This window comes from Mauremys reevesii, linkage group 10, assembly GCF_016161935.1.
Source record: "Mauremys reevesii isolate NIE-2019 linkage group 10, ASM1616193v1, whole genome shotgun sequence".
NCBI classification, from domain to species: Eukaryota; Metazoa; Chordata; order Testudines; family Geoemydidae; genus Mauremys; species Mauremys reevesii.
In genome coordinates this window covers 55,407,323-55,430,085 of record NC_052632.1, presented here as the reverse complement: position 1 = coordinate 55,430,085, position 22,763 = coordinate 55,407,323, and the positions used below count along the sequence as shown (strand labels likewise).

Below are 22,763 nucleotides of genomic sequence, written 5' to 3'. Positions count from 1 at the left end.
GGGGCGCTGTGCCCGGGCCGGGTACCGCCCAGGGGGCAGGGGGCGCTGTGCCAGGGCCGGGTACTGCCCAGGGGGCGGGGGAGCTGCCCAGAGCAGCCCAGTGACCGCCCGGCGTTTGCTGCGTCCCCGCCCCGTGCGCTCCCCGGCGGCCGGGCCGCAGGTGTCTCGCCAGCGCTAGAGGCTGCAGCATCGCTCCCGGCTCCGGTGGGCTCGGCGCTCCGCGGCTGCCCCGCCTCCCCCCGCTGGGCTGCCATTGGCTCCCGGCCCCGCGTCTCCCCCAGCCCCGCTCGCTGGCACCCGCCCCCGGAGCCCGGCGTTGCGGGAGTGGAGCGGCGCTCGCTCTCCGATCGCTCCGCAGCAGCGCGGGGCTGGCTCGGCGGCTGCAGCCCGGCACCCCTCCCTGCCATCGCTCCCGGCGCCCTGGGAGGCGAGCAGCAAACCTGCCCCCCCGCCGCCTCCTGCCTCCCATGAGCCCCGCAGCCGGCCGCCCCTGCAGCCAGCCAGCCCCGGCGGGTATATGGATAGGAGCTCCTTGCTGCAGCTCATCCAGGAGCAGGTGAGTGCTGGTTTCCAAGGCAGCGGCTGCTGCTCCTCTCTCGCTCGGCTCGGGGGGTGCCAGTCCAGCAGCCTGGGGAGGGGGTAACTTTCTATGGGGGGTGGGGATGGAACAGGGGCTCTCTGCAGGCTGCCACCCCAGCTCTGTGCCCATCCCCTTGGTATCTCCCTGGTGGGTTCTCCCCACGCTGTGTTGTTAGCTCGTGGCTTGGCACCAGCCGTTCCATGGCATCGCGCAGACCAGGCCATGTGCACCTCTGGGTCTGCCTCCCCCTCATGGTGGCATCCGGGGGGGAGCCCTGGTGTCCCCGGCCAGCACCGTCTCTGTCACACCTCCGAAATAGAGCGGATGCGCTCGTGAGCGTGGATGTGGTGCCTGCTGGCACCGAGGGGGCGGATTACACTAGTGAGAGCCAAACATCCCCCCCGCAGCTCCGTCAGAGGCACTTTGAAGCTGGCCTGCCATGACCCTTCTATTCCAGCTCTGGGGGCACCTCCTGAACCACCGGCTGCCAAAGGTGTTGGATCGGGGCACCTGCTCGAACAGTGGAGGGGCAAATATACGGTGTAGCCAGCAGCCTCAGAGGCCGTGCAGCTCCTTTCACTTCTGATCTTCTCATTCATCCCAGCCCAGAGCTCTCTAGCTCAGCGCTTCGAGGCTAAGGACCTGCTCCAGTGAGGTGCAGCAGCAGCTGCCCTCAGACTGGGCAAAGAGTGGGTGAGGGGTGTCCGGCACCTGGAAACACTGAGCCCTAATTCATTAACACATGGTGGCACTGAGCCCTGTGACCTGACTACAGGATTGGGCCCCAGTGCATTAACACTTGGTGGCAGCAAGCCCTGTGATCTAACCACAGGATCGGGCCCTAATGTATTAACACTGTTGCATTGAGCCCTCTGCTCCGATTGCAGGATTGGCTCCTAATGCATTAACCCTTGGTGGCACTGAGTGCTCGGTTCTGATTGATTCCCGGCTGGAACCGCTTCATCTACTCTGGCAGCCAAACCCAGTCTCTTTAGCCAGTCCCCTGCGCTGCCAGGGATTCTGATGTTGGGGAGATGGAGTCTAAATTCCTAACTGAAATTAATGACCCAAGTTCCTGTTTCAATTATTATCCCTCTGACTCACTGCATGACCTTGGGCAAGTCCCACAACCTCGTTGGAGGGGGGGAGCTGGGTTACCAGGCATCTCACTGGCAATTGGATGTGGGATCTGAGCTGAACCTCCAGGAGCTGAGTGGTACAAATGTGTCTAAACATCTCTGTAAGGAAAGGGTTGCCATGAGGGAGAGAGCCGGGGCCTGTTACACTCCTGGGGGCAGGGGGGCAGTAATGCCACTCAGCCTAGAGCAGTGGTTCTCAATCTGCAGCCCGTGGGCCACTTGTGACCTCAGGGCCATACAGGTAGTACATATATTGTGTAGATGCAGCCCACACAACACATAGAGAGCTGCATATGCGGCCCACAATGGTAAATAGGCTGAGAACCACTGGCCTAGATGATCGGCCGAAGGTTAGGGAGCATCTTAGGGGAGGACATTGGCTTCAGATCCTGCCACTTCCACATCCAACATTTCTCAGCAGCTAGAGGTTGAATAAACTGCCCAGCCCTAGTGCCCTGTGGGAGTTGTAGTGCTGCAGCCTTAGGCGCAAAGGACATGAGCACTGGTGGTGACTGTTTGATCTGGGATGGTGCAGGCCACAGGCGCTGGAATGTGGCTGGAGATGGGGTCTCTGCAGGCCACTGAGGAGGGAATGACTTTGCTGCTGCTGCTTTGGTCTGTTATGGGCTGGCCAATTTGTACTGAAATGCATGAGGAAAGAGAGAATCTGGGTAAGTGTGTGTTTGCGTGTGTATGTACTTGTGCATGCATGGTATGCGTGCATCTCCGTGTGTAGCGTGCAAGCATGGAGCAAGTGTACATGCTCATATGAGTGGTTCTAAGTGTGTACTGTGTATATGATATGCCTAGGTGCATATTCAGGTGGGTGGATGTGCTTTCACCTGGGGTGTGTGCCTGTGTGGACTATGTGCCTGCATGTGTATGTGTGTGAGGGTGCAGGCATACATATTTATTGTGTGTATCATGTGCATACAGGTATACATATGTGTGAGGCATGTGTGCAGAGGTATATTGTGCATCTCCATGTGTACGTGTGGGTAGGCATGCCTGTACATGAGATGTGGAGGTGTGGTCTGTGTGCATCTCCGTATGTACGTGTGCCTATGCAGAACAAGTGTGTGATCCTAAGTGTGGACACAGTGTGTATATCTGCATGTAGATGGGTGTGCATTCACATGGGGCGTGCACACATGTGCTTGCATCTGGCATGTGCAGTGTGTATGTGTGCATGCAGACAGGTGTTTTGTGTGCTTGGGTCTGCATTTGTGTGTGGTGTGCGTGGGCGAGGGCATGTGGGTTTGCTGAGTGGTGCTAGGGGGCAGCGATGGCAATGGTATTGGCCACAGGAAGAGCAGGTGAATAGCTATTGAATCTAGTGAGCTAAATGGAGGCCCTGCTGTCATACCCAGGGAGAGGGGACAAGTGGCTGCCTGGGGGAAGTGGGTCGTTAACTAGAGGACAGACTCAGTGGTACTGGAATGTGCCCTAGGGATTGTTATTCCTGGTATTACAGTCATACCTAGAGGCCACAAGTGTGATCGGAGGCCCTGTGCGCTAGGCGCTGTACATATAATAGTAAGAGACAGGTGCTAGAGCTTACAACCTAGAGAGACGAAGAAGGGGAGGGACAGGGAGGCACTGAGTGGTGAAGTGACTTGGGCAGGGCCACCCAGCCAGTCTGTGGCTGAGCTGGGACTAGAGCCCAAGTTTCCTGAGTCGCAATCCAGCACCGTAGCTATTTATCCACTAGCCCACGCTTGGGATGTGGCTGCTTATGCTGGGGGATTTCCTACCTGAGACGCTGTTCGGTGAACACGGGTATCACGGCTTCCTTGTGACTGCCCCTTGCTAGGCCCAGTGTGCAGTGAACTGCGGGCTCCAAGGAGAAAGTAAAAGTGGAATTGGCACCCGACGTGGGGTTTATTGTGGGGGGGAAGAGACACACTGCCTCCACACCGCCCCTCTGACTGCTTCCTGGAGCACTGCCCCACCCCTCCTACAGCACAGCCGTCCTAGGCACACCAGGCTCTGGAACTGTCGCCCATTGCACATGGCCAGCCACATGAAGGATGAGGCGCAAGTGCTGTGGAGAGGCAGTAACCCCTAGGACAGTGGTTCTCAAACCTTTTTTTTCCACGGACCACTTGAAAATTGCTGAGGGTCTCGGCGGACCACTTAACGATCTTTCCAAATGTTGTTTGCACAGTTAGCTAATTATTGTAAAGTATCCAAAGTGCTATATAAAAAAATAAACAACATTTTTTTGTTCTACAAATAAAAGCACACCACTCATATTTTTATATCAGTAGTCTTACCTTTCTAATACGATGGATGCGCCCTCTCTCCCCCACCGTGGCAACCCCCAAACTGGGGCTGGGAAAGAGGGGGGGGATCTCTCCCTCTCTCTCCAACCGTGGCAGCCGCAGCCCTGGAGCTGAGGAAAGTCGCCTCTTTCTCTGGCCACTGCAGCCCTGCATGTCCCAAATTCCCCCCATCCCCTCTTCTCACCCTACTGGCCCCTCCCACCTACCCCCTATTCCTCCCAAGGCCACCACCTCACTTTACATGTGCGTTTTCTCCAGAGTCCAGGCACCTGCACGGCTCCACTAATTAGGTGGGTGGCCCTTCATTCTGTCATGTGCAGCCGCCCAGGCGCACACCTTAGAGGGAACTATCCGTGGCCACCTGAATGGAGCTCGGTCTGTGGACCACAGTTTGAGAACCTCTGTCCTAGAGAGCTCTGCTTGTAACTCGCTTTCCTTGCCTAGAGCAAAGTCTAGGTGCTGTGATCTACACCGCCTCTAAAGGGTTAATTTGGCCATATGCTGCATCCCCCCTCCTTGTAATCCTTGCCCTGGATTGGGCCCTCTCTGCGGCTGCTGTGCCCTCCAGGCTGAGATGCGAAGTCTCCACTGGATCTGTCAGTAGCCCCAGGGAGCAGTAGATTCTTTGGGATGGAGAGGTCACAGTCTCCGCAGCTCAAACCAGAATAGTGCGTGTGTCCGTGTCCCACAGCGTTCTCCGTCCTGCCCATTCCACAAGGACATTGCCAGGGAGCTCTGTGTTTTGCATTTCGTTCCCTGGAGAATAAGATGACAGAGACAATATTATTTGCAGAATAATTCTGTTTTACTGGCTTTGCCTCCCAGGGGCAGAACCCAGCCTCTGTCATGCCCTCGGGAGGAACTTAAACACACGGACTTTTCTTCTTGTCCTTCCAAAAAAAATTTTTTTTTCTGTTAAGACTAGCCCTTCCCCCACGTTATTCAAAGTGCTTTTCAAGGAAGAAATTGGATACAAACCTTCCTGGTAAATCCAGCATGACTGTGGCTTTGCTCTGGGTGAGTGAGGACGTGACACTTTTGGAAGAGCTGAAGGTGGCGCCAGGGGAATTCGATAGGGGTCTGTTCACCTGAGCTGGTGTGAGTCTGGCTCCCTGTTTTGGAAGTGGGAGCAGGAGAGGGGAGTGTGAGGGAAAGGGTGGGAAGTGCAAAGGAGAACTTGAAAGAGTCCTGCTGTCAGCCCATCAGAATCACCAGCTGGCAGATCCCTCCATTTGCACACCGAAGGGGCATTGTATCTCAAAGAGTTTGGAGCTGAGAGGAGGGTGCAGATGTGGACACGTTGAAATGGAATGGGCGACAGGCCATGGATCACTTGGTAATGTTCTGTTCACTCCCTCTGGGGCACCTGGCATTGGCCCTTGTCGGAAGACAGGATCCTGGGCTAGATGGACCTTTGGTCTGACCCAGCATGGCCATTCTTTTGTTCTTAAACTGCATGGGAAGTTCAGAAGAAGTTGGGAGCAATGTTGGGCTGTGTGTCCTGATTCGGGTTCAAGGTCTTCATAGTTGATCCATTGCTCATATTGCAGCTGGAATTGTTGGGACTTGAGGTGTGAATCTGGGAAGTTTCTGGGAGGACTCAGGGTTCGGATACCTTGGTTCTGAACTCTGTAATCACAACTGATTATTGATTCCAGCCGTGCTCTCCTAGTAAATGTAGGGCAGTTTGAAGGGGTAGCCTACGGGGGGAACACTGTCCTTTGTAGAGCTAGAAGAACATCCTAACCCCCCTTCCTCAAGTCTTTTGAAGGCCTGTGAGTTTGGCTCCTTGTCCAGGGCCCCCGTATTTTACGCGCTGCTTCTGCTTTCTGGAAGTTGACCTGCAAAGAATCCGGGGGCTTGTTGGTGAAGGAGTAAGGGCAGGAGTGTCATAAACAAGGGTGCTAGGGTTAGGGGTTCCTGCACATGCTGACTTATCTCTCTTTGTCCTTCCAGAGCTCCAACTGCCTGAGCCCCGCACATGCTAGTGAGTGTGCCCAGTGAGACGGGGCAGCATTACCCCATTTTATAGACTGTGATCAAATCACCCCATAACCTTCTCTCCTGCCTTTAGCAGAGCCCACTCTCCCATCTTAGGAGCTGTGCAGGAGGGATGGAGTGGAAGGGTTTTGTGGTCTGGACTTAGTCTCAGGAGCTCTTGGTTCATGTCCTAGACTTCCTTGGCCGCACACACGTGGGAGAGTGAGAGAGACAGAGCAGCTGGGCTGAGGGTTTCCAGGGTTAGTAAAACCCATCGTTGAAATCCTTTGCTTTAAAAATCTCCATGACTGTGCCAGGCATTGTAGCAGAACGCGGGCTGTGGGGCAGCGCCCAGCCACTCCACTCCCCACAAGTTGACAGCAACTCCAGTGCCAGCCTCTCCTAGAAGAAGTGACCTTAGGGAGAGTAGTGAAAGAGTCCTGGTGTAGGGGAGTTCCCATCTACTCCAGCCCCAGTGCCATCTTCCCAATGCTTGGAGCTGACACCTTTCGTCTCTGACTCTGGTTTCTTTTGCAGCTTGATCCAGACAACACCGGTTTCATTGGCGTAGAGACCTTCGCCAGCCTGGTGCACAGCCATGAGCTGCCCCTGGATCCTGCCAAGCTGGAGATGCTGGTGGCTCTGGCCCAGAGCAACGATGAAGGGCAGATCTGCTATCAGGAGCTGGTAGACCTGGTCAGTAACGTGAGTACTGTAACAGCCCCGAGGCGCTGCGCAAGTGCCATAGCTCTGCATGCTGCCGGGGAATGCTTTGCCCAGGAAACACTGCAGCTGAAACAACCCACCTGGCAGTTCCAATCCCATAGCCCCCAAGAGGGCAGGCCCAGGATGGCAACTGAAGGACAGATGGGCATCGCTCACGTGCATGGACCTGCCACTCAAAGGCAGGAGTTTTAGGGAGGGGAAGTGCAAAGCCCAGCCCTCCGTTTAGTTCAGTGTTAGAGATCATGGGGCAAATTCATCCCTGGTGTAAGCAATTCCAGCTCCTGCCGATGTCAGCACCCTCTGCCCCTGCTTACGCCAGGCTTGAATGTGGCTCCCAGGCAGGAACCACTCTCCCAGAGTGCCTGCTGCAAGAAAGGAATGAAGCCCATTCGGTGGGATCCTCCGGCCGGCCCCGTGCCCATTGTGGGCAGCTGGGCTAAGGGTGCTGGAGAAGGAACTCCCAGTCTGTACTCCCTGCTGGCTGTTGGCTGGCCTGTGTCATATGAGTTGGGGAGGTCTCAGCTCAGCTCCCGGGGGACAAGAGGCTGTTCCACACAAACCAGCATCGCCAAGCAGGGAGGCCCAGCATGGCACGGGCCACACAAGCAGAGGCGCTCCCTCCCTGAGCTGAGACGTGGTGGGGGTGGTTTGTGTTGCTGACTGCTGTTCTCGGGAAGCCTCCCCAGGGCTGGCTATGTGGTGCCAGCACTGGGCGAGGGGAAAGGACAGTTGTGAGCAAAAGGAGGGGAAATCATGTGACTCCCCCATAGAGAGCCACCCTGATCACTGGCTGCTGCAGGGAGCTCCTGCAGCTCCTTCTACAAGGTGAAGGCAGGACAGCTCACAGCTAGGGTCCCTTTCTGTTCTAGCGGCTGCAGCTGGGGAGGTCGGGCTTTGTCTGTAGCGGGCACTCTGACCTAAGTTGCTGGTTCAGGATCCAAGAGGGAAGCAATCAGGGAGGTGGAAAATAAAAAATATTTCCCCCCTTTATTGCTGAGCTCTTGACTAAAGCAGGCGGCACCGCTGGCTATGCAGAGAGAAATCCTTAATTCTCCATAGATTATTCCTGATTGCCTTGGCCGAGTGAGGAAACGATCCGGCAAGAGAGAGACATTAGCATGCTGTCCCTGTCCCCGCTGTGTGCTCAGAATCCCAAACCTGCCACAGCCCCAGCAAAAGCCCTTCCTCCCTCTCTCCTCAGCTGAGGATGGAGAAGGCCTGGGTGCTTCCCTGATGATTGCAGGAACTGGAAGGAGTGGGACAGGGAATCCCTGCCCTGGGCTGACCCCTGCTGGCAGAGGCTGGGAGTGGAGTAGCTGGGCGGGCTGCGTACGTCACGGTCTCTCTTTGCAGATTAGCAGTAAACGTTCCAGTAGCTTCAAACGAGCCATTGCCAATGGGCAGAGGGCACTGCCCCGGGACGTGCTGCTGGACGAGACCGGCCTGGGCTTCTACAAGCGCTTTGTCCGCTACGTGGCCTATGAGATCCTGCCCTGCGAGATGGACCGGCGCTGGTACTTCTATCAGCACCGCACCTGCCCTCCACCCATCTTCATGGCAGCTGTCACGCTGACCCAGGTACGCTGACTGCTCCTGGGGACGGCGCTGTCTGCCCTTGTATCCGCCGTGGGAGAGGGGGTGGTCCTACCAACCAGTCACTGCGGGAAGGGCTCCTTGGCACCTGCATGTGATCCGATGAAACAGTCCACACTAGGCACCTTCCTGGGGGATGCTGAGCTCCAAAGCCAGGGCAGGAGGAGGATGTCACAGAGTCACCCAGCCTGGCAGCAGGCGGGGGTATCCCAGGTTCAGCTCAGCCTAGCATTGTGGAGGGGAATTCCTTTTGGTTATAACTGACAACTAGCCCCTTTCCTTCTGCAGATCATCGTGTTCCTCTGCTACGGGGCCCGGCTGAACCGGTGGGTCCTGCAGACCTACCACCCAGAGTACATGAAGAGCCCGCTGGTGTACCACCCGGGGCACCGAGCCCGGGCCTGGAGATTCTTCACCTACATGTTCATGCACGTTGGGTAAGGACATACCACTCCCCATGCCCCCTGCGGGTAGGCAGCTCAGCTGGTGTGGTGAGACTGTGTTCCTGTCTCACTGCAGCAGGTGGGGTGGTAGGGACTGTCACTGCAGCAGGGTGGGGCAGCCCAGCGCTGGATGAACTTGGGATATGAATTCCTATCTCCTCCCTGGAGATCAGAGCCTGCAGATCGTGACTAAGGTCAAGGTATGGGTGACAGCTCGCTCTGCTTGCTCTAAACTGCGGACTAGAACCCTTTATTTATCTCCTGGGGCACTGGATGGCTCCTGGGAACCGGTCACCTCTAGGCTGCCTGCTTGTCTCCAGCCCAGATCAGGAGCGGCTGAAAGGTATTCCCACCCCATGGGCCTTCTGTTGGCCTGTGTGGAGTGAGGTGGTGTGTCTCAGTGCGTTCCTAGTGCCCCCAGCGCCACACTGGCAGTGTCAGAAGCGAGGCCAAGGGCTGAGTGGGCTTTGAGGCTGGCCTATCCGCTCCCCTGTAGGTGTGGTCCCTCCAGGTCAGGGCTCAGGCACTGCTGAGGGTCTGTTTACACTCTCTATATGGCAGCTGGGGGGATGCTTGTGCTAGCTCTGCTAAAGTAGACCACTAAAAATAGCAGGGTGGACATTGTGGTACAGGCAGCGACCTGGGCTGGCCACCCAACCCTCTGAGCTCACGCTGGAGCCTCTCCCATGCCACAACACCTGCGCTGTTAGTCTTAGAGGCCTAGCTCAAGCGGAGTTAGCATGTGTCTGTCTCTACCCACGCTGGGAGGGAGGCAGGCTGGCTCCCAGCTGCAGTGTAGACTTCCTCTGAGAGGGCACGGGGGCGGGGGGTAGCTTGTATTGCAGCTACTAGCACAGTGCCAAGCTTTGTGAGTAATAAAGGACATAAGACTCCAGGAGGAGTTTCTGAGCTGGATGAATAGCGAGACAGTTACATTCTGGGGACTAGAATTTAGCCTCAATTGGGTTTTCAGCCCTTCTTTGTTATTAATTATGATCATTATTATTGCTACTTTTTGTATGATCTTAGCATCTAGAACCCCCTTGTCACAGGACCCCACGGTGCTAGGAGCTGTACAGACAGAACAAAATGTCAGACAGCTTGCAATCTAAGTAGAAGACAAGGGATGGCAGACAGATACGGACAGAGAAATGGAGGTGGAACAGTGAGACAAAACTAGTCTCCATGGTAGGCAGTGATCTCAGTGCACCTGCACCCCAACCATTGTCCAGTTTTTGTAGGGAGAGTTGGAAGGAGGACAATGAAGTGGTTTTGCACCTGTGCACAGGGAGCTTCTCCCAGGTGCGAGGGGAGAAAGCACAAAAGTGCTCATTTGAAAACGTAACAGGTGGGCGATGGAGGCTGGGTTCCTGGGCCGAGCCGGGGCAGGAGTCGACCTTTTGATGCAGAATGAGAGAGGACAGGTTGGGTGGGGCTAGGACACGAAGGATCTAGAAAATGAAGACAAGAAACGTACGTTGGAGGCAGTAGAGAAGGGGAAACCAGTGGAGGGACGCAGAGAGAGGCAGGCCCGCCCAGAGGATTCAGGGGGCCTGGGGCAAAGCGGGGGAGCAGACATAAAAAAAGGCGCCACCCGGTGCGGCGCTTGTACTTACCGGGCGGCGCTCCGAGTCTGTGGTGGCGGAGGGTCCTTCACTCGCTCCGTGTCTTCGGCAGCACTGAAGGACCCGCCGCTGAAGTGCCGCCGAAGACCCAGAGCGAGTGAAGGGCCTGCCGCTGAAGGGCCGCTGAAGACCTGGACCGCCACCGGGTGAGTAAAAATTTAAAAGGTGCCTCTAGGGATTCTCGGACAGGGCTCACAGGGCACCAGTGGGGCCCGGGGCAAATTATCCCACTTGCCCCCCCCCGGTAGCCCTGGACAATGGGGTGGAAGGGTCAAAGCAATAGGCTGGGAGAATGATCTGATTTGCTGTTTGAATATCCAGACAGTCAAATTTCACAGAAAGCAAATTTGGGCCAGTGGCCAAAACTTGACTCCACACATTTATCTTGCGATGAAGTGACATTCCTTTTGGGCAGACAGATAATAAAGGGGAGATCGTCCAATCAGGAAGCAAAAGCAATACCAGGTGACTTCAGTGACTAAAGAGCAAGTAAGGATGCAGTTGTGGATAAGACTTGGAGTCAGAAGACTGGGTTCTAGTCCTGGCTCTACTATGACCTTGGGGCAAATTGCTCAGTGTGTCGCTCCGTGCCTCAGTTTCCCCACCTGTAAAAGAGGATGCATCACAGTTGTGAGGCTTCAGTCATTAACACTTGTAAGCACACCCGCTGGGATGGAAATGAGTCCCACTGAAAAGCCTATAAATATGCAGAGTTTTAGCATCAAATGGCTGCTGGGACACTGGGTGAGCAGCCCATCTGAAATTCATTTGCACACAACGCTGATCGAACTGTATTGAAGAGGGTCAGATTTGTGGAGCAGACAGTTCCCCAACAGGAGAAAGGGCTAACGTCACTGGTGGCCCAGCATTACTGACAGTCCAGGCCCTTCCACCTTGTGGCGGGGCAACAACTCACTGGTGTGGCGCCTCCTGCTGGTTGTCCAGGGAATTAGCTCTCCAGCCTCTGGAGCACCCTCTGCAGGCTGGTGTCTTGCCTGCCACTGGCCCCATGTCCTTCCCAGACCTTGGTGCCCTTTACCCAGGGGTTCTGCCCACTGCAGTACCCCCTCACTCTGGGTCTCCCCTCCCAGGGGAACCCCCAACCCCCTAAACCCACCTTGCCTCAGTGGCTACTGCCAGTCATCATCTAGCCCCCGCTCACTGGGGCCAACTGCAGTCTGTAAACCACTCATCAGCGGCAAGGGGGTCAGGACCTGCTGCCTTTGCCTATCTCTGGGCTGTCTCTCTGCAGCCCCAGTACCTATCTGGCTCTTTTTTGCAAGACCTGCAGCCTGGGGGTTTTCCTGGCTGGAGCTCCCCAGCACTGCTCCACCTCAGGTACCCTTCTCAGCTCCCCTGCAGTCAGGTCCTTCTCTTTCCAGAAGCTAGAAAGAGAGTTTCTTTGCCTCTGGCCCTCAGCCCTCTTATAGAGCCAGCTGTGGCCTGATTGGGGTGTGGCCCCACCTATGGCTGCTTTTCTCCGCTGCAGCCCTCTCCCAGCCCTCTCTGGGGAACAGCTCCAGACCCACACACGCACTGGTGCTCAATGCAGAATAAGAGGGAAGAGGGATCACACAAAGGGGCCATCGGCCAGCAATGGCCACGGATAGCAGCAGCAAAGCAGGCTGTTCAGTTATGCAGCTCCATGCCCCAGCGCAGGAAAGGCATGGCTTCGACTCCTTCCCAAGCTAGTGTCTAAGGGGAACGATAGCCATCTCCCGCCCCCATAGACGCTCTCAGTGCAGAGGCCACGGGTTTGTGGGGCTCACCAGCACAGTAACAGCACAGAATGTCAATTAGGGACGATACAAATAATTATCACTGAAAGGAACGACAAAGGCCTGATCACGGGAGCGCAGCCCGTTCCCCCGCTTGGTGGGATTAGCTGCAGTTGACACTTATCATGGCCTCTTGATTGGTGGGATTAACAACAAACCGCCCTCTGATTGGAGGCTGTTTGGTGAAACATCGCCCATTTGGCACTGGGGTGGTGTTGCCTTGAAATAGATCCCCAATGCCAATGTCAGTAGGACCCTAGAGACTGCCTGGCATTTCAGGGCTCGTCCAGGACTCATTGCTGTGTACCCAGGGCATTCCCGGGAACAGGCCCCTTGGCAGGAGGCTGCAGCCAGATCTTCCTATCCCAGAATTTCCACCCTCGGCCCCCGGAGGTCTCAGCTCAGTGGGTGAATGTGGCCACTGGCTCCCAAGGCTGCAAGTGAAAACAGATTAATCTGGAAGTGTTGTTTACACAAGCAGCAATGGGATGGGATGGCTCAGGGGGCAGGTCCTCGAAGAGGGAGCTTTTTGGTCTCCATTTCCAATCCTGCCCAGGTTAGGTGGGCTCAATTCAGTTCCCTCCTGGGTGGATATCCACAGGCGTGGCTGACAGCAGCCATCAGAGCGAGGCTTGCAGGAGAGGGGTCTGGGCTACACAAGGGAGCATGGGAGGCAGGAGCTTCTATTTGCGACTAACTTAGCCTGTGCTCTGGGGCAAGTCACTGCCCCTCTGTGTTTCGGCTCCTGCTCAGTAAAACAGGGGTACTGGAAGGACTCATTGGTGTGTATAAAGTGCTGAGAGACGAGGTGCTGCAGATGTGCAGAGCTGGGCCATGAAGAGTGGCCTTCCCTTCCCCTCACACGGAGGCCCTCCCTGCTCAGGGATGGGCACACTGTCTGGGCTGGCGGGGAGGCTCTTGTGAGGAAGCGGGTATCCACCTCCCACTGAAGCTAGTGGGAATTTAAGGTGCTCACCAGCATCTCCCAGGGTTGGGCCTAGTTGCTCTGTGCTGAGGCCGGCACGGGATCCTAAAACCCTCAGAAGGGGAGGGTTGGGCCAGAGTCACAATTTGCATTGTTATTCCCAGAAACCTCCTGATCCATCCTGGGCCCTGGGTTTAACCTGCTGCCTTCCTGCACCGGGCACCGTGTACCATCCCACCCCTGCCCTGTGCCGGGGCCCTCTGCTTGCCTGGTCAGTGCCGACTTGCTGCTGGATGAACGTGTTTCCTTGTCTCTCTGTCTAGGCTGGAACAGCTGGGATTCAATGCCCTCCTTCAGCTCATGATTGGGGTCCCCCTGGAGATGGTCCATGGCATCTTACGCATCAGCTTTCTCTACCTGGCGGGAGTGCTGGCAGGTGGGTGGGGAGCGCCTGGCTGGAGGCTGCTCCTGCAGGTATTCTCTTCCCCTGCACTGGCGGCGAAGGCTCATTCCAGACCCCCTCCTGCTGCCAGCCCGGCTGTTTGCTCCCCCCTATTCCCACAGTGACTGATCCCGCTACAACTGAGTCCTCAGCTGAACCCTGGGCCCCTCCTGAGACAGCTGGAAAGGCCCAGGCGTGTGCCTACGCTATGGCAGTCAGCCTGAGAGCTCACAGCTGTCTTCTCCTGCCAAGCTTCTTTTCTCCTTCCCTCCTCTCTCTTGGCCTGTCCTTTCCTTTCCTTCTCCCTTCCCTTCCCTTCCCTTCCCATGTTCTCCCCTGCCTTCCCCTCTTCCCCTGCTGGTGCAAGCCACTCCTGGGCTCTCCTCACACCCACCCGCTAAGCTGTCAGAGCTCTGCATTTCTGTCTCCATTATTCCAAGGAGGCGGGTCAGTGCCTCCAGCTGAAATCAATAAAGAATTAGAGCTGTTGTGATACATTACCCGTCCTTAGGTCAGGCGGGGCCCCACTGAAATGGCTGAGGACAGCAGGCTGGGGGAAAGATTGCCCTTCATGGGCAATTTCCAGGAGAGCTGGGCTTTGTCGGGCTTGCAGAGATGGCAACCCAGATCTCTGCTGAGCTTCGGTTGGTTACTGACCTGCTCCCAGAGGTCCCCTTCCTATGGATCCATTCCCTTCTCCTGTAAACTGGATCTGGGTTCCACAGACACAGATAGTGATTGCAGTGGGTTGGCTCCCTTTAACAGGGGTTCAGAGCCCCTCCTGTGGGTCTCGATATTGTCCCTGTGATATCTGGAGTGCATGGGGAGAGTGGAGCCCCATACTGTAACCCTGCTGCGGGGGAACTCAGCTGCAGCCAGCCCTGGGACACTGAGGAAGGGCTGTGATCCCATCTCATCTGCCCAGGACAGCATGTAGTAAAGTGGCTGTGTGTGTGGTACCACTGCCCTCTATTGGATGGAAGGGGAACTTCTAGCTCTCATCACATGCCCCACAGCGAATGGAGAGTCTCCTCTAGCTACCCTGGGAATTACATGCAGGAGGGTCTCCAGCTTTGGGTTTTATATTCAGCTGGTGGAAATTGTCCATGTCCTTGTAAGCCAACTCCACTCTGCAGCTGCAGAAGAGGTGGCAGGAGCAGTGCCAGCTCCCCTAGTCTGCCCAGCCTGACCTGGAGGGACCTGAGGCTGGAGGGAAGGCCAGTCTCCGCTGAATATTCAGTGCAAGGCCCCTCTGCTGCCAAAAATGGGAGCAAATCAGAGCCAGGCATGATGGGTTTGTGCCCCCCCGGGAGCAGCTCTGAGACTCCAAAGTAGCTGTCAAATGACTCTCACTTTCGCTCATGGCTGAGTTGGGTTTGAACCAGTGACCTAGAGTTGAGGCCTGTGCCAGCCTCTTGCAATAGCTTTGTTTCAAACCAGTGGGATTTGTGTGGTCGTGAGGTGGGAACTAGCTGGCATCAGGGTGGAGGGTAGAATCCCCAGCCACCCCGTCATCCTCATTTCAGGGATCTCTGTTTCTCTTGCAGTTCTGCACCATAGTTTCTGCCGTGGCCTATCCTGCATCCATGGAAACTGGGGGAGCCCTGGGGGAAGTATTGGAACCAGACTTTTTCCCCACCCCACTGTCACTACCCCCCTAACACCTTGGGTTGTGATCTCAATAGACTTCATCATGGATGGGAAAGCCCACCCAGAGATGCAGGAAGTGGTGGTGGTGGCTCGGACTGCCTGAGTCAGTACCAGATCAATGCTGCAGAGGGCACTGTGCTGCTGGAGAGTCTTTTGGGTGAAATCTAAAAGGGAGGCCCTGACCCTTGGGAGGCAGTAATGATCCCTTGGCACTTTGCACAAGAGTAGAGGGCATCAGTGGGATTCTAACTCTGGTAATTGCATTCCTTCTGCCTTACTCCCTGTGCAGTTCCGCTTGGTTACCTGGCTCTTCCTCACGTCCTGCCCTAAATAGTTGTCCAGTGTCACAGAGCTCTGTTACACAGCTGCTGAGCACCTCCCCAGAGCCAGGTGGGGAAGTGACTCTTGTAAATAGTTTGCACCTCAGCTGGTGACATTTGTAAAGGGCTTTGGGATCCTCTGGGCTGCAAGGATCTATATAAGTGTAAGACCATTATCACTAAAGGGGCTGGGTCTTTAAAGCACCATGCACACACGTGGCACTGTAACGGTGAAGAGTGTTCTCAGCGTTGGAGGTTACCTGGGTTCATTTGATCCTGTTTCCTTTTTCACAATGTCCTGCTGCACGGCTGGTCTCCAAGGGTGGTGCTGCGCCCTGGGCTGTAACACTGGGCATTTTCAAACGCAGCATGACTGCAAATCTCCGTGCACCAGCAAGGCAGCTGGGGAAGGCTGCCTCCAAGCTAGAGTGCTTTTATATGCTGCCGATTGCACGGAGAGCTGTTTGCAAAGCCGTTGGGCGATTAGCACAGCAGCTGAAATTACTCATCCATGGATGTTGTTGGAATGAGATTGGGATTAGAAATCAGGGTTACTAATTCCCATCAAATCGCCTCCTCTGCTCCCTGAAACTGCTGCCTCAGCAGAGGACTGTCTGGGACTGAGGGCAGCTAAAATCAACCCTTCCTGCTCTCCAGAGTCATGGTGCCAATGCTGGAAGTGGCATCAGATGGAGACCGAAGTGGGGCCCAGCCTGATTCCCCAGAACTGATGCCTAGATACTATGGTGATGGGCATTCCCCGGTTCCGTAGTTGTCATTTATTGGGAGCAGCATGAGGAGCACTGTCTGATTTCCCCAAAGCCATGGTGGCGTAGCTGGGAGAGGCAGCACACAGCGCAGTGTGGGGCACGGCTCCCTTCCCTAGACAGCTCTGGTCTCCCACCTGGCAGGATGCAGGCCCAGATCCTGCTGTTGTCAAGCCCAGTGGCCTTAGATCAAATTGCTCTGGGGAGTCAGCTCGAGCACAGCTGTCCAGGGCAGCCGTGGGTGGGGTGTGCAGGGAGCTGTGTCCATCCTCTGCTCTGAACCTCCATTCCTTCCAGAGCGGCACAAAAAGCCAGGAAGAGCCCTGTGGGGCTGTCGCCCACGAGCCATCCTAATGGGCCAAGTCCATCGCTGGTGTAACCCTGTTGGTTTCAGGGATCAAGCCGGGATGAATTCAGCCCAATATGTGTGTGTGCACTGCATGTATTCTGAGGTGTCAAATCACCTGGGTGTTCCTTGACTTTAGCAAAGCTTTTGATACGGTCTCCCATAATATTCGTGCCAGCAAGTTAAAGTAGTATGGGCTGGATGAATGGACTATAAGGTGGATAGAAAGCTGGCTAGCTCGTCGGGCTCATCGGGTAGTGATCAACAGCTCGATGTCTAGTTGGCAGCTGGTATCAAGTGGAGTGCCCCAGCGATTGGTTCTGGGGCTGATTTTGTTCAACATCTTCATTAATGATCTGGATGATGGGATGGATTGCACCCTCAGCAAGTTCATGGATGACACTAAGCTGGGGGGAGAGGTAGATACGCTGGAGGGTAGGGATAGAGTACAGAGTGACCTAGACAAATTGGAGGATTGGGCCAAGAGAAATCTTATGAGGTTCAACAAGGACAAGTGCGGAGTCCTGCACTTAGGATGGAAGAATCCCATGCATTGCTGCAGGCTGGGGACCAACTGGCTAGGCAGCAGTTCTGCAGAAAAGGACCTGGGGATTACAGTGGATGAGAAGCTGGATATGAGTCAGCAGTGTGCCCTTGTTGCCAAGAAGGCTAATGGCATATTGGGCTGCATTAGTAAGAACATTGCCAGCAGATCGAAGGAAGTGATTATTGCTCTCTATTCGGCACTGGTGAGGCCACATCTGGAGTATTGTGTCCAGTTTTGGGCCCCCCACCACAGAAAGGATGTGGACAAACTGGAGAGAGTCCAGCGGAGGGCAATGAAAATGATTAGGGGACTGGAGCACATGGCTTACAAGGAGAGGCTGAGGGAACTGGGCTTATTTAGTTTGCAGAAGAGAAGAGTGAGGGGGGATTTGATAGCAGCCTTCAACTACTTGAGAAGTGGTTCCAAAGAGGATGGAGCTCAGCTGTTCTCAGTGGTGGCAGATGACAGACAGAACAAGGAGCAGTGGTCTCAAGTTGCAATGGGGGAGGTTGGGGGTGTGTGCTGGCTGTGCCAAGAGTTACCATGCTGGGCTGGGCTTGGGGGTGTGGGAGATAGGTAGAGCGGGTGTAACTGAGTTTGTCATGCGGGCAGATGGAGAGGAAAAGCCCGAGCATGGAAACCTCCCATTCAAATTGGATCCTGAACGAGTGAACGACTGATGCCCTGGAGCACCTGTTTGTCCTGCATCCCCCACCCCGTCCTTCCCAGGAGAGGGGTCTAGTCCTGCCCAGGGTGATCCTCTCTCCCCCACTTTATAACCCCCTTTCCTCTCTTGTCCGCAGGCTCCCTGACTGTCTCCATCACAGACATGAGGGCCCCTCTGGTCGGAGGCTCGGGAGGTGTCTATGCCCTCTGCTCCGCTCACCTGGCCAACGTTGTCATGGTAGGTACCTGGTTCTGCAGCCAGGCCACCCCTGGGGAAGGACAGACTGGGAGATGGCTGATCTGCTTCTCCTCCCCGGCACTGGAGATCTGGTGTCCCTTAGGGTCAGAGGACAGCAGAGAGGACGTCCCTTGGCCAGGAGCCCCCGGTGAGATGAGGCTAAAGAGGATGTGACCAGGCACTGGGGAGAGCAGCATGGCGGGTCAGGGGTGTGTCTGGGCCTGCAGAGTCACTGTCAGTCACCCTTCTGCTCACAGCTTTGGTCCATGTCTTTTGATACATAACCAGCCGGGGGACTAGCACTGCAGGAGGGACCGGTTCATTCCTGACCCCTGTCCAGCACCAGCTGGGGGCACTGCATTGGCATGGGGGGCAGTGCCGAGTCGGGGAGGTCTGATAGGTACATGGAGAAGCCTTTGCCTCTGCCATTACCAAGCTCTGGTAGGCTCAGTGTGGTTTGGCCTCCCCCAGGCTGTCCTATCTCTGTGCTTATGCCCATTGATGGGCCCAGCACAGGCCCCCGGCTTTCCAGGTCCTGTAAGCCGGCTCTGGCCACCATGTCTTGTTCCATGGGATGCGGCTGTGGGCAGGCAGTGGGCTCCCTATGCACAGGGAGCGCCACTCGCTCCTGCTGCCATTTCAAATGGTGAGCAACAGGCCGACCGGCTGCCCTCAGGTCCATCCCCACTTTGAAATGGTCCAAAGGGGATCCCAGGCCACAGCTCTCGTGCCCCCATAACTTGGGGTCTCTGTCCGCAGAACTGGGCGGGGATGCGTTGCCCGTACAAGCTGCTCCGGATGGTCCTGGCTCTGGTGTGCAGTAAGTACGTGTCGGATGTGGTCAGACAATGGAGAGCAGGGCCTGTGGGAACCTAGCTGGGTGAGGCTGCTGGCGGCACTGTGGTGTCTTGAGATTTTAAGGGCAGAAGGGACCAATCTGATCACCTAGTGCAGTCGCCGGTATCATGCAAGCCAGAGAACCTCACCCAATAGGGTTGCCAACTTTCTAATCCCACAAAATGGAACAACTTGCCCCACCCCTTATCAGAGGCCCCGCCCCCACTCACTCCATCCCCCCTCCTGCCATCGCTTGCTCTCCCCCACCCTCACTCACTTTCACTGGGCTGGGGCAGGGGCTTAGGGTGTAGGAGGGGGTGAGGGCTCTGGCTGGGGGTGTGGGCTCCAGGGTGGGGCCAGAAATGAGGGGTTCAGGATGTAAGAGGGGCCTCTGGGTTGGGGCAGGGAGTTGAGGTGCAGGAGGGCTCTGGCTGGGGGGTGCAGGCTATGGGGTGGGGCCGGGGATGAGGGGTTTGGGGTGCAGGAGGGGGCTCAGACAGGGGGTTGGGTTGCAGGAGAGGGTGTGGGATGCAGGCTCCAGGAGGCAGTTCAAGACTGGGTCAGGGGTGCGAGCTCTTGGATGGTGTTAGGCTGCGGGAGGGAGTGCAGGGCTGGGGCAGGCGGTTGGGGTGCAGGAGGGGGACTGGGGCACAGGCGCCAGCCGATCGGTGCTTACCTCCAGCAGCTCCCAGTTGGCGGCACAGTGGGGCTAAGGCTGGCTCCCTGCCTCTGCGCAGCTCCTGGAAGTGGTGGCATGTCCCTGTGGCCCCTAGGTGGAGGGGCCAGGGAGCTCTGCATGCTGTCTATGCCCACAAACACCACCCCTACAGCTCCCATTGGCTGCAGTTCCCGGGAGCCACACGGACCTAGGGAGCTGCGCGGAGCCAGGGCAGGCAGGGATGCTGCCTTAGCCCCACTGTGTCGCCGACCAGACTTTTAGCGGCCTGGTCTGTGGTGCTGACCGGAACTGCCAGGATCTCTTTTCAGCTGGGCGTTCTGGTCAAAACCGGACGCCTGGCAACCCTACCACCCAGGGCTTCCTGCTCTGGGGGGAATTATCCTCCCTACTCTGTAAGCGACTATTCCCAAGTGCAGTGTGTTGTGATTGAGCTAGCTCTCACCCTCTTCCATGCCAGGACCCCATGTTACCCTCTTCCCATGTGCCAAAAGGAAGGGCAGGTGGTTGTTACCCCCATAGACCTCTGTGACCCCCACTAAGGGGTGGGATGAGTTAGAGCATTTCTTTGAGAGAGGCATCCGGGCTCAGTGTAGGGACTCACAGGCATGGAGAGCCCACCACTTCCCATGGCTTGTCACCCCCACCGATAGCAGATGCTGATGGTAAGAAATTGCACAGCCTTCCACCGGGAACCCCTGGCCTGTGTCTGGGAGAAGGGAGGCCTGGCACAGTGGGCAGGATTGCTGGGGCTCGGCAGGGTCTGACTTGCAGGGGAGGTGACTGGGGCGTGAGAAGGGGAGACTCTCTAGGGCAGCGGTAGCTCTTGGCCAATAGCCTCCTCAGCAGAGTTGTGGCGAACATTCTCACCCTTCGTCCTCCCTCTTGCAGTGAGCTCTGAGGTGGGCCGTGCCGTTTGGCTCCGTTTCTCTCCGCCCCTGGCAGCCTCTGGCCCCCAGCCCAGCTTCATGGCCCATCTGGCAGGCGCCATCGTGGGCATCAGCATGGGGCTGACCATCCTGCGCAGCTATGAGGAGAACCTGCAGGACCAGTGCGTCTGGTGGGTGGTGCTGCTCTCCTACGCCACCTTCCTCGTCTTCGCTGTCTTCTGGAACATATTCGCCTATGACCTGCTGGGGACACAGATCCCTCCTCCGCCGTAGCGTGTTTCCCCCCCCCCCTCGGGCCCTCAACACCCACCCTGAAAGTGCCAAAACCCAGACGATGTGGGTGCCAACCTCCCGGCTGGAGCCCTGCCCGGTACCAGCCACACACTTTTTCTATCAGTGTGTTATTTCAGCCGGATGCCGGACTGGATCTTCCTCGGCCCCTGCCTGAGGCTGGGAGGCAACAGACGCGTGACACAGAAACAAGGAAAACTGCCCGCTGCAAATCCCGATACAGCCCCCCTTCCGAGCTCGACCGGAAAGCAGTTCTGCCCTGGTGCGTTGGAGCGAATGAGTGTGCTCCCTGGACGAGGGTGGGCGGGAGTGAACCGGCAGACCTGCCCCCCGTGCCAGGCTGGGTATGCCAATGCTCCCTCATGAATGTACAGTTTTCCTGCTCCTACCTCTCCCTCGCCCCTCCCTCGCTCTCCTGGGAGCGGGGCAGCCCAGCTACCCTGCTGTGGGCAGCACCAGCACCGCAGGGACCCCAGTAAAATACTGCTCCCATGTAAAGATGATTCACTCCCTCACTCTTGTGCCCTTTGTTTCCCCTTTCCTGCTTCTCCCCATCCCTGCACCCCGTTCTCCATGCAGTCCCTTACGGCAGAGCCCTGGGGGGGCAGCACGGTAAGGAGGGAAAAGCTCCCTGCATGAAATCTTTGCTTCTTGCTTCCAGGCCCAGGAGAGAGTAGTGAGGGGACTCCATTTGCCCATGGCCTGCAGAGCCAGGGCAGACAGCAGCAGCCATGGCTGCCCCCTGACTCTGCAGAGGACGGCCAATGCAGCTGGGTTCAGGGACTGATGGCAGCTCAGTGTAGCCACAAGTCAGGAGGGAGCCCATCTTTCCTGTATCCCTGGGAAAGAGCCATGTCGAGCTCTGGTCTCTGTAGCAAGGCAGTTACAGTGCTCCCTGGCTCATTTAACCCTTTAGAGCTCACTTGGCACCCAGTTCAGGGTTAGTCTGAGCACCCACCCACCGTGCGGGGGCCAGGGCCGCCTCTCAGCCCCCACTCCCAACACAAATTGCTCTTTTACATGACGGACTCTGGTGCCAACAAGATTTTTTCTGCACCAAATCAGAGCTGAGACCAGCCAGACTCATTTCAGCCGTGACCCCGAGTTTGGCTTTCCAGGTCCCCAGGCCTTTCGATAGCTGGTGTGAAACACCTCCCGGAGTTGCTCCACGGCAGCTGGCATTGCTGGGGGCTTTCCCGAGCAGTGGGTTGGTGCCTTGTGCTGAGAGGGGCAGGGATGGCTGAGTGAAAGAGGCAGGACCCGCATTTGAAGTCTGACCCTTTTTGGAGTATAAATAAATATTTTGCACACCACGTGGCTCTGCTCTCTGTCTGAGTCTCCGCTGCAGTGTTGCATCCATTCCCTGGCTCCTCCTAGAGAGGACTAGATTTCCCCCTGGCTTGGGCAAAGAACCAGAAGCCAGGCTTGCTATTCACTGCTGAATCTGGGACACAGTCCTCATCTGCTGCGGCCCAAATGGAAATCACTCGTCCACACAGAGCCACTTGCAGCCATTTGTGACATCCCGGCTTGTGGCTGCTGATGAGGGAGGACTGGTAAAGGACTGGGTATTTGAAGTGGGGCTGCCTTCCACCAATGGCCCATACATTGGGTGCTGCTGTAGTTTGTCTCACATGCCAAGATTCTGGGGGTGTGGCTACAAGAGGAGTTATTCCTGATTCACTCCCTGTGTGGACACTCTTATTCTGGATTAAGAGTGTTCTATTCCAACGAAATCCATTTTGGATGTAGATTAAGCTAATCTGCAAGCAGGCACTCTGATTCTGGCATAAGAGCATCACCACAGGAAGTAAATCAAGAATAGTTCATCTGCTTTCCAGTCACACCCTACTTTATTCTGGTTTAACAGTCACGTGTAGACAAGCCCTAAGGCGTTCCAGATGATTTGCACCAGCCGAGTATAGGGCCAGCTCCTCAGCTGCAGTAAATCACCATAGCTCTGACTTTAGTAGGGTGATGGTTGTTCACAGTTGCTGAGGAGCTGGGCCTGGGTCTTTA

General features: G+C 56.3%; 1 protein-coding gene across 2 annotated transcripts; it reads left to right on the top strand.

The window, feature by feature from the left end:
• The first annotated feature begins 244 nt into the window (after positions 1–244).
• Positions 245–22,590, top strand: RHBDL1 (rhomboid like 1). 2 transcript variants are annotated; one of them, XM_039490262.1, is made up of 8 exons: positions 245–556; positions 6,522–6,689; positions 8,064–8,288; positions 8,592–8,740; positions 13,398–13,510; positions 17,950–18,050; positions 18,810–18,870; positions 20,455–22,590. In XM_039490262.1, the coding sequence occupies exons 1-8, from the start codon at positions 518–520 to the stop codon at positions 20,724–20,726; spliced, it is 1,128 nt and encodes a 375-aa protein (XP_039346196.1). In that variant the 5' UTR covers positions 245–517; the 3' UTR covers positions 20,727–22,590. The 2 variants fall into 2 exon arrangements, with proteins under 2 accessions (XP_039346196.1, XP_039346197.1); XM_039490263.1 differs by having other exon boundaries at positions 246–556; positions 6,522–6,680.
• Positions 22,591–22,763: the final 173 nt, after the last annotated feature.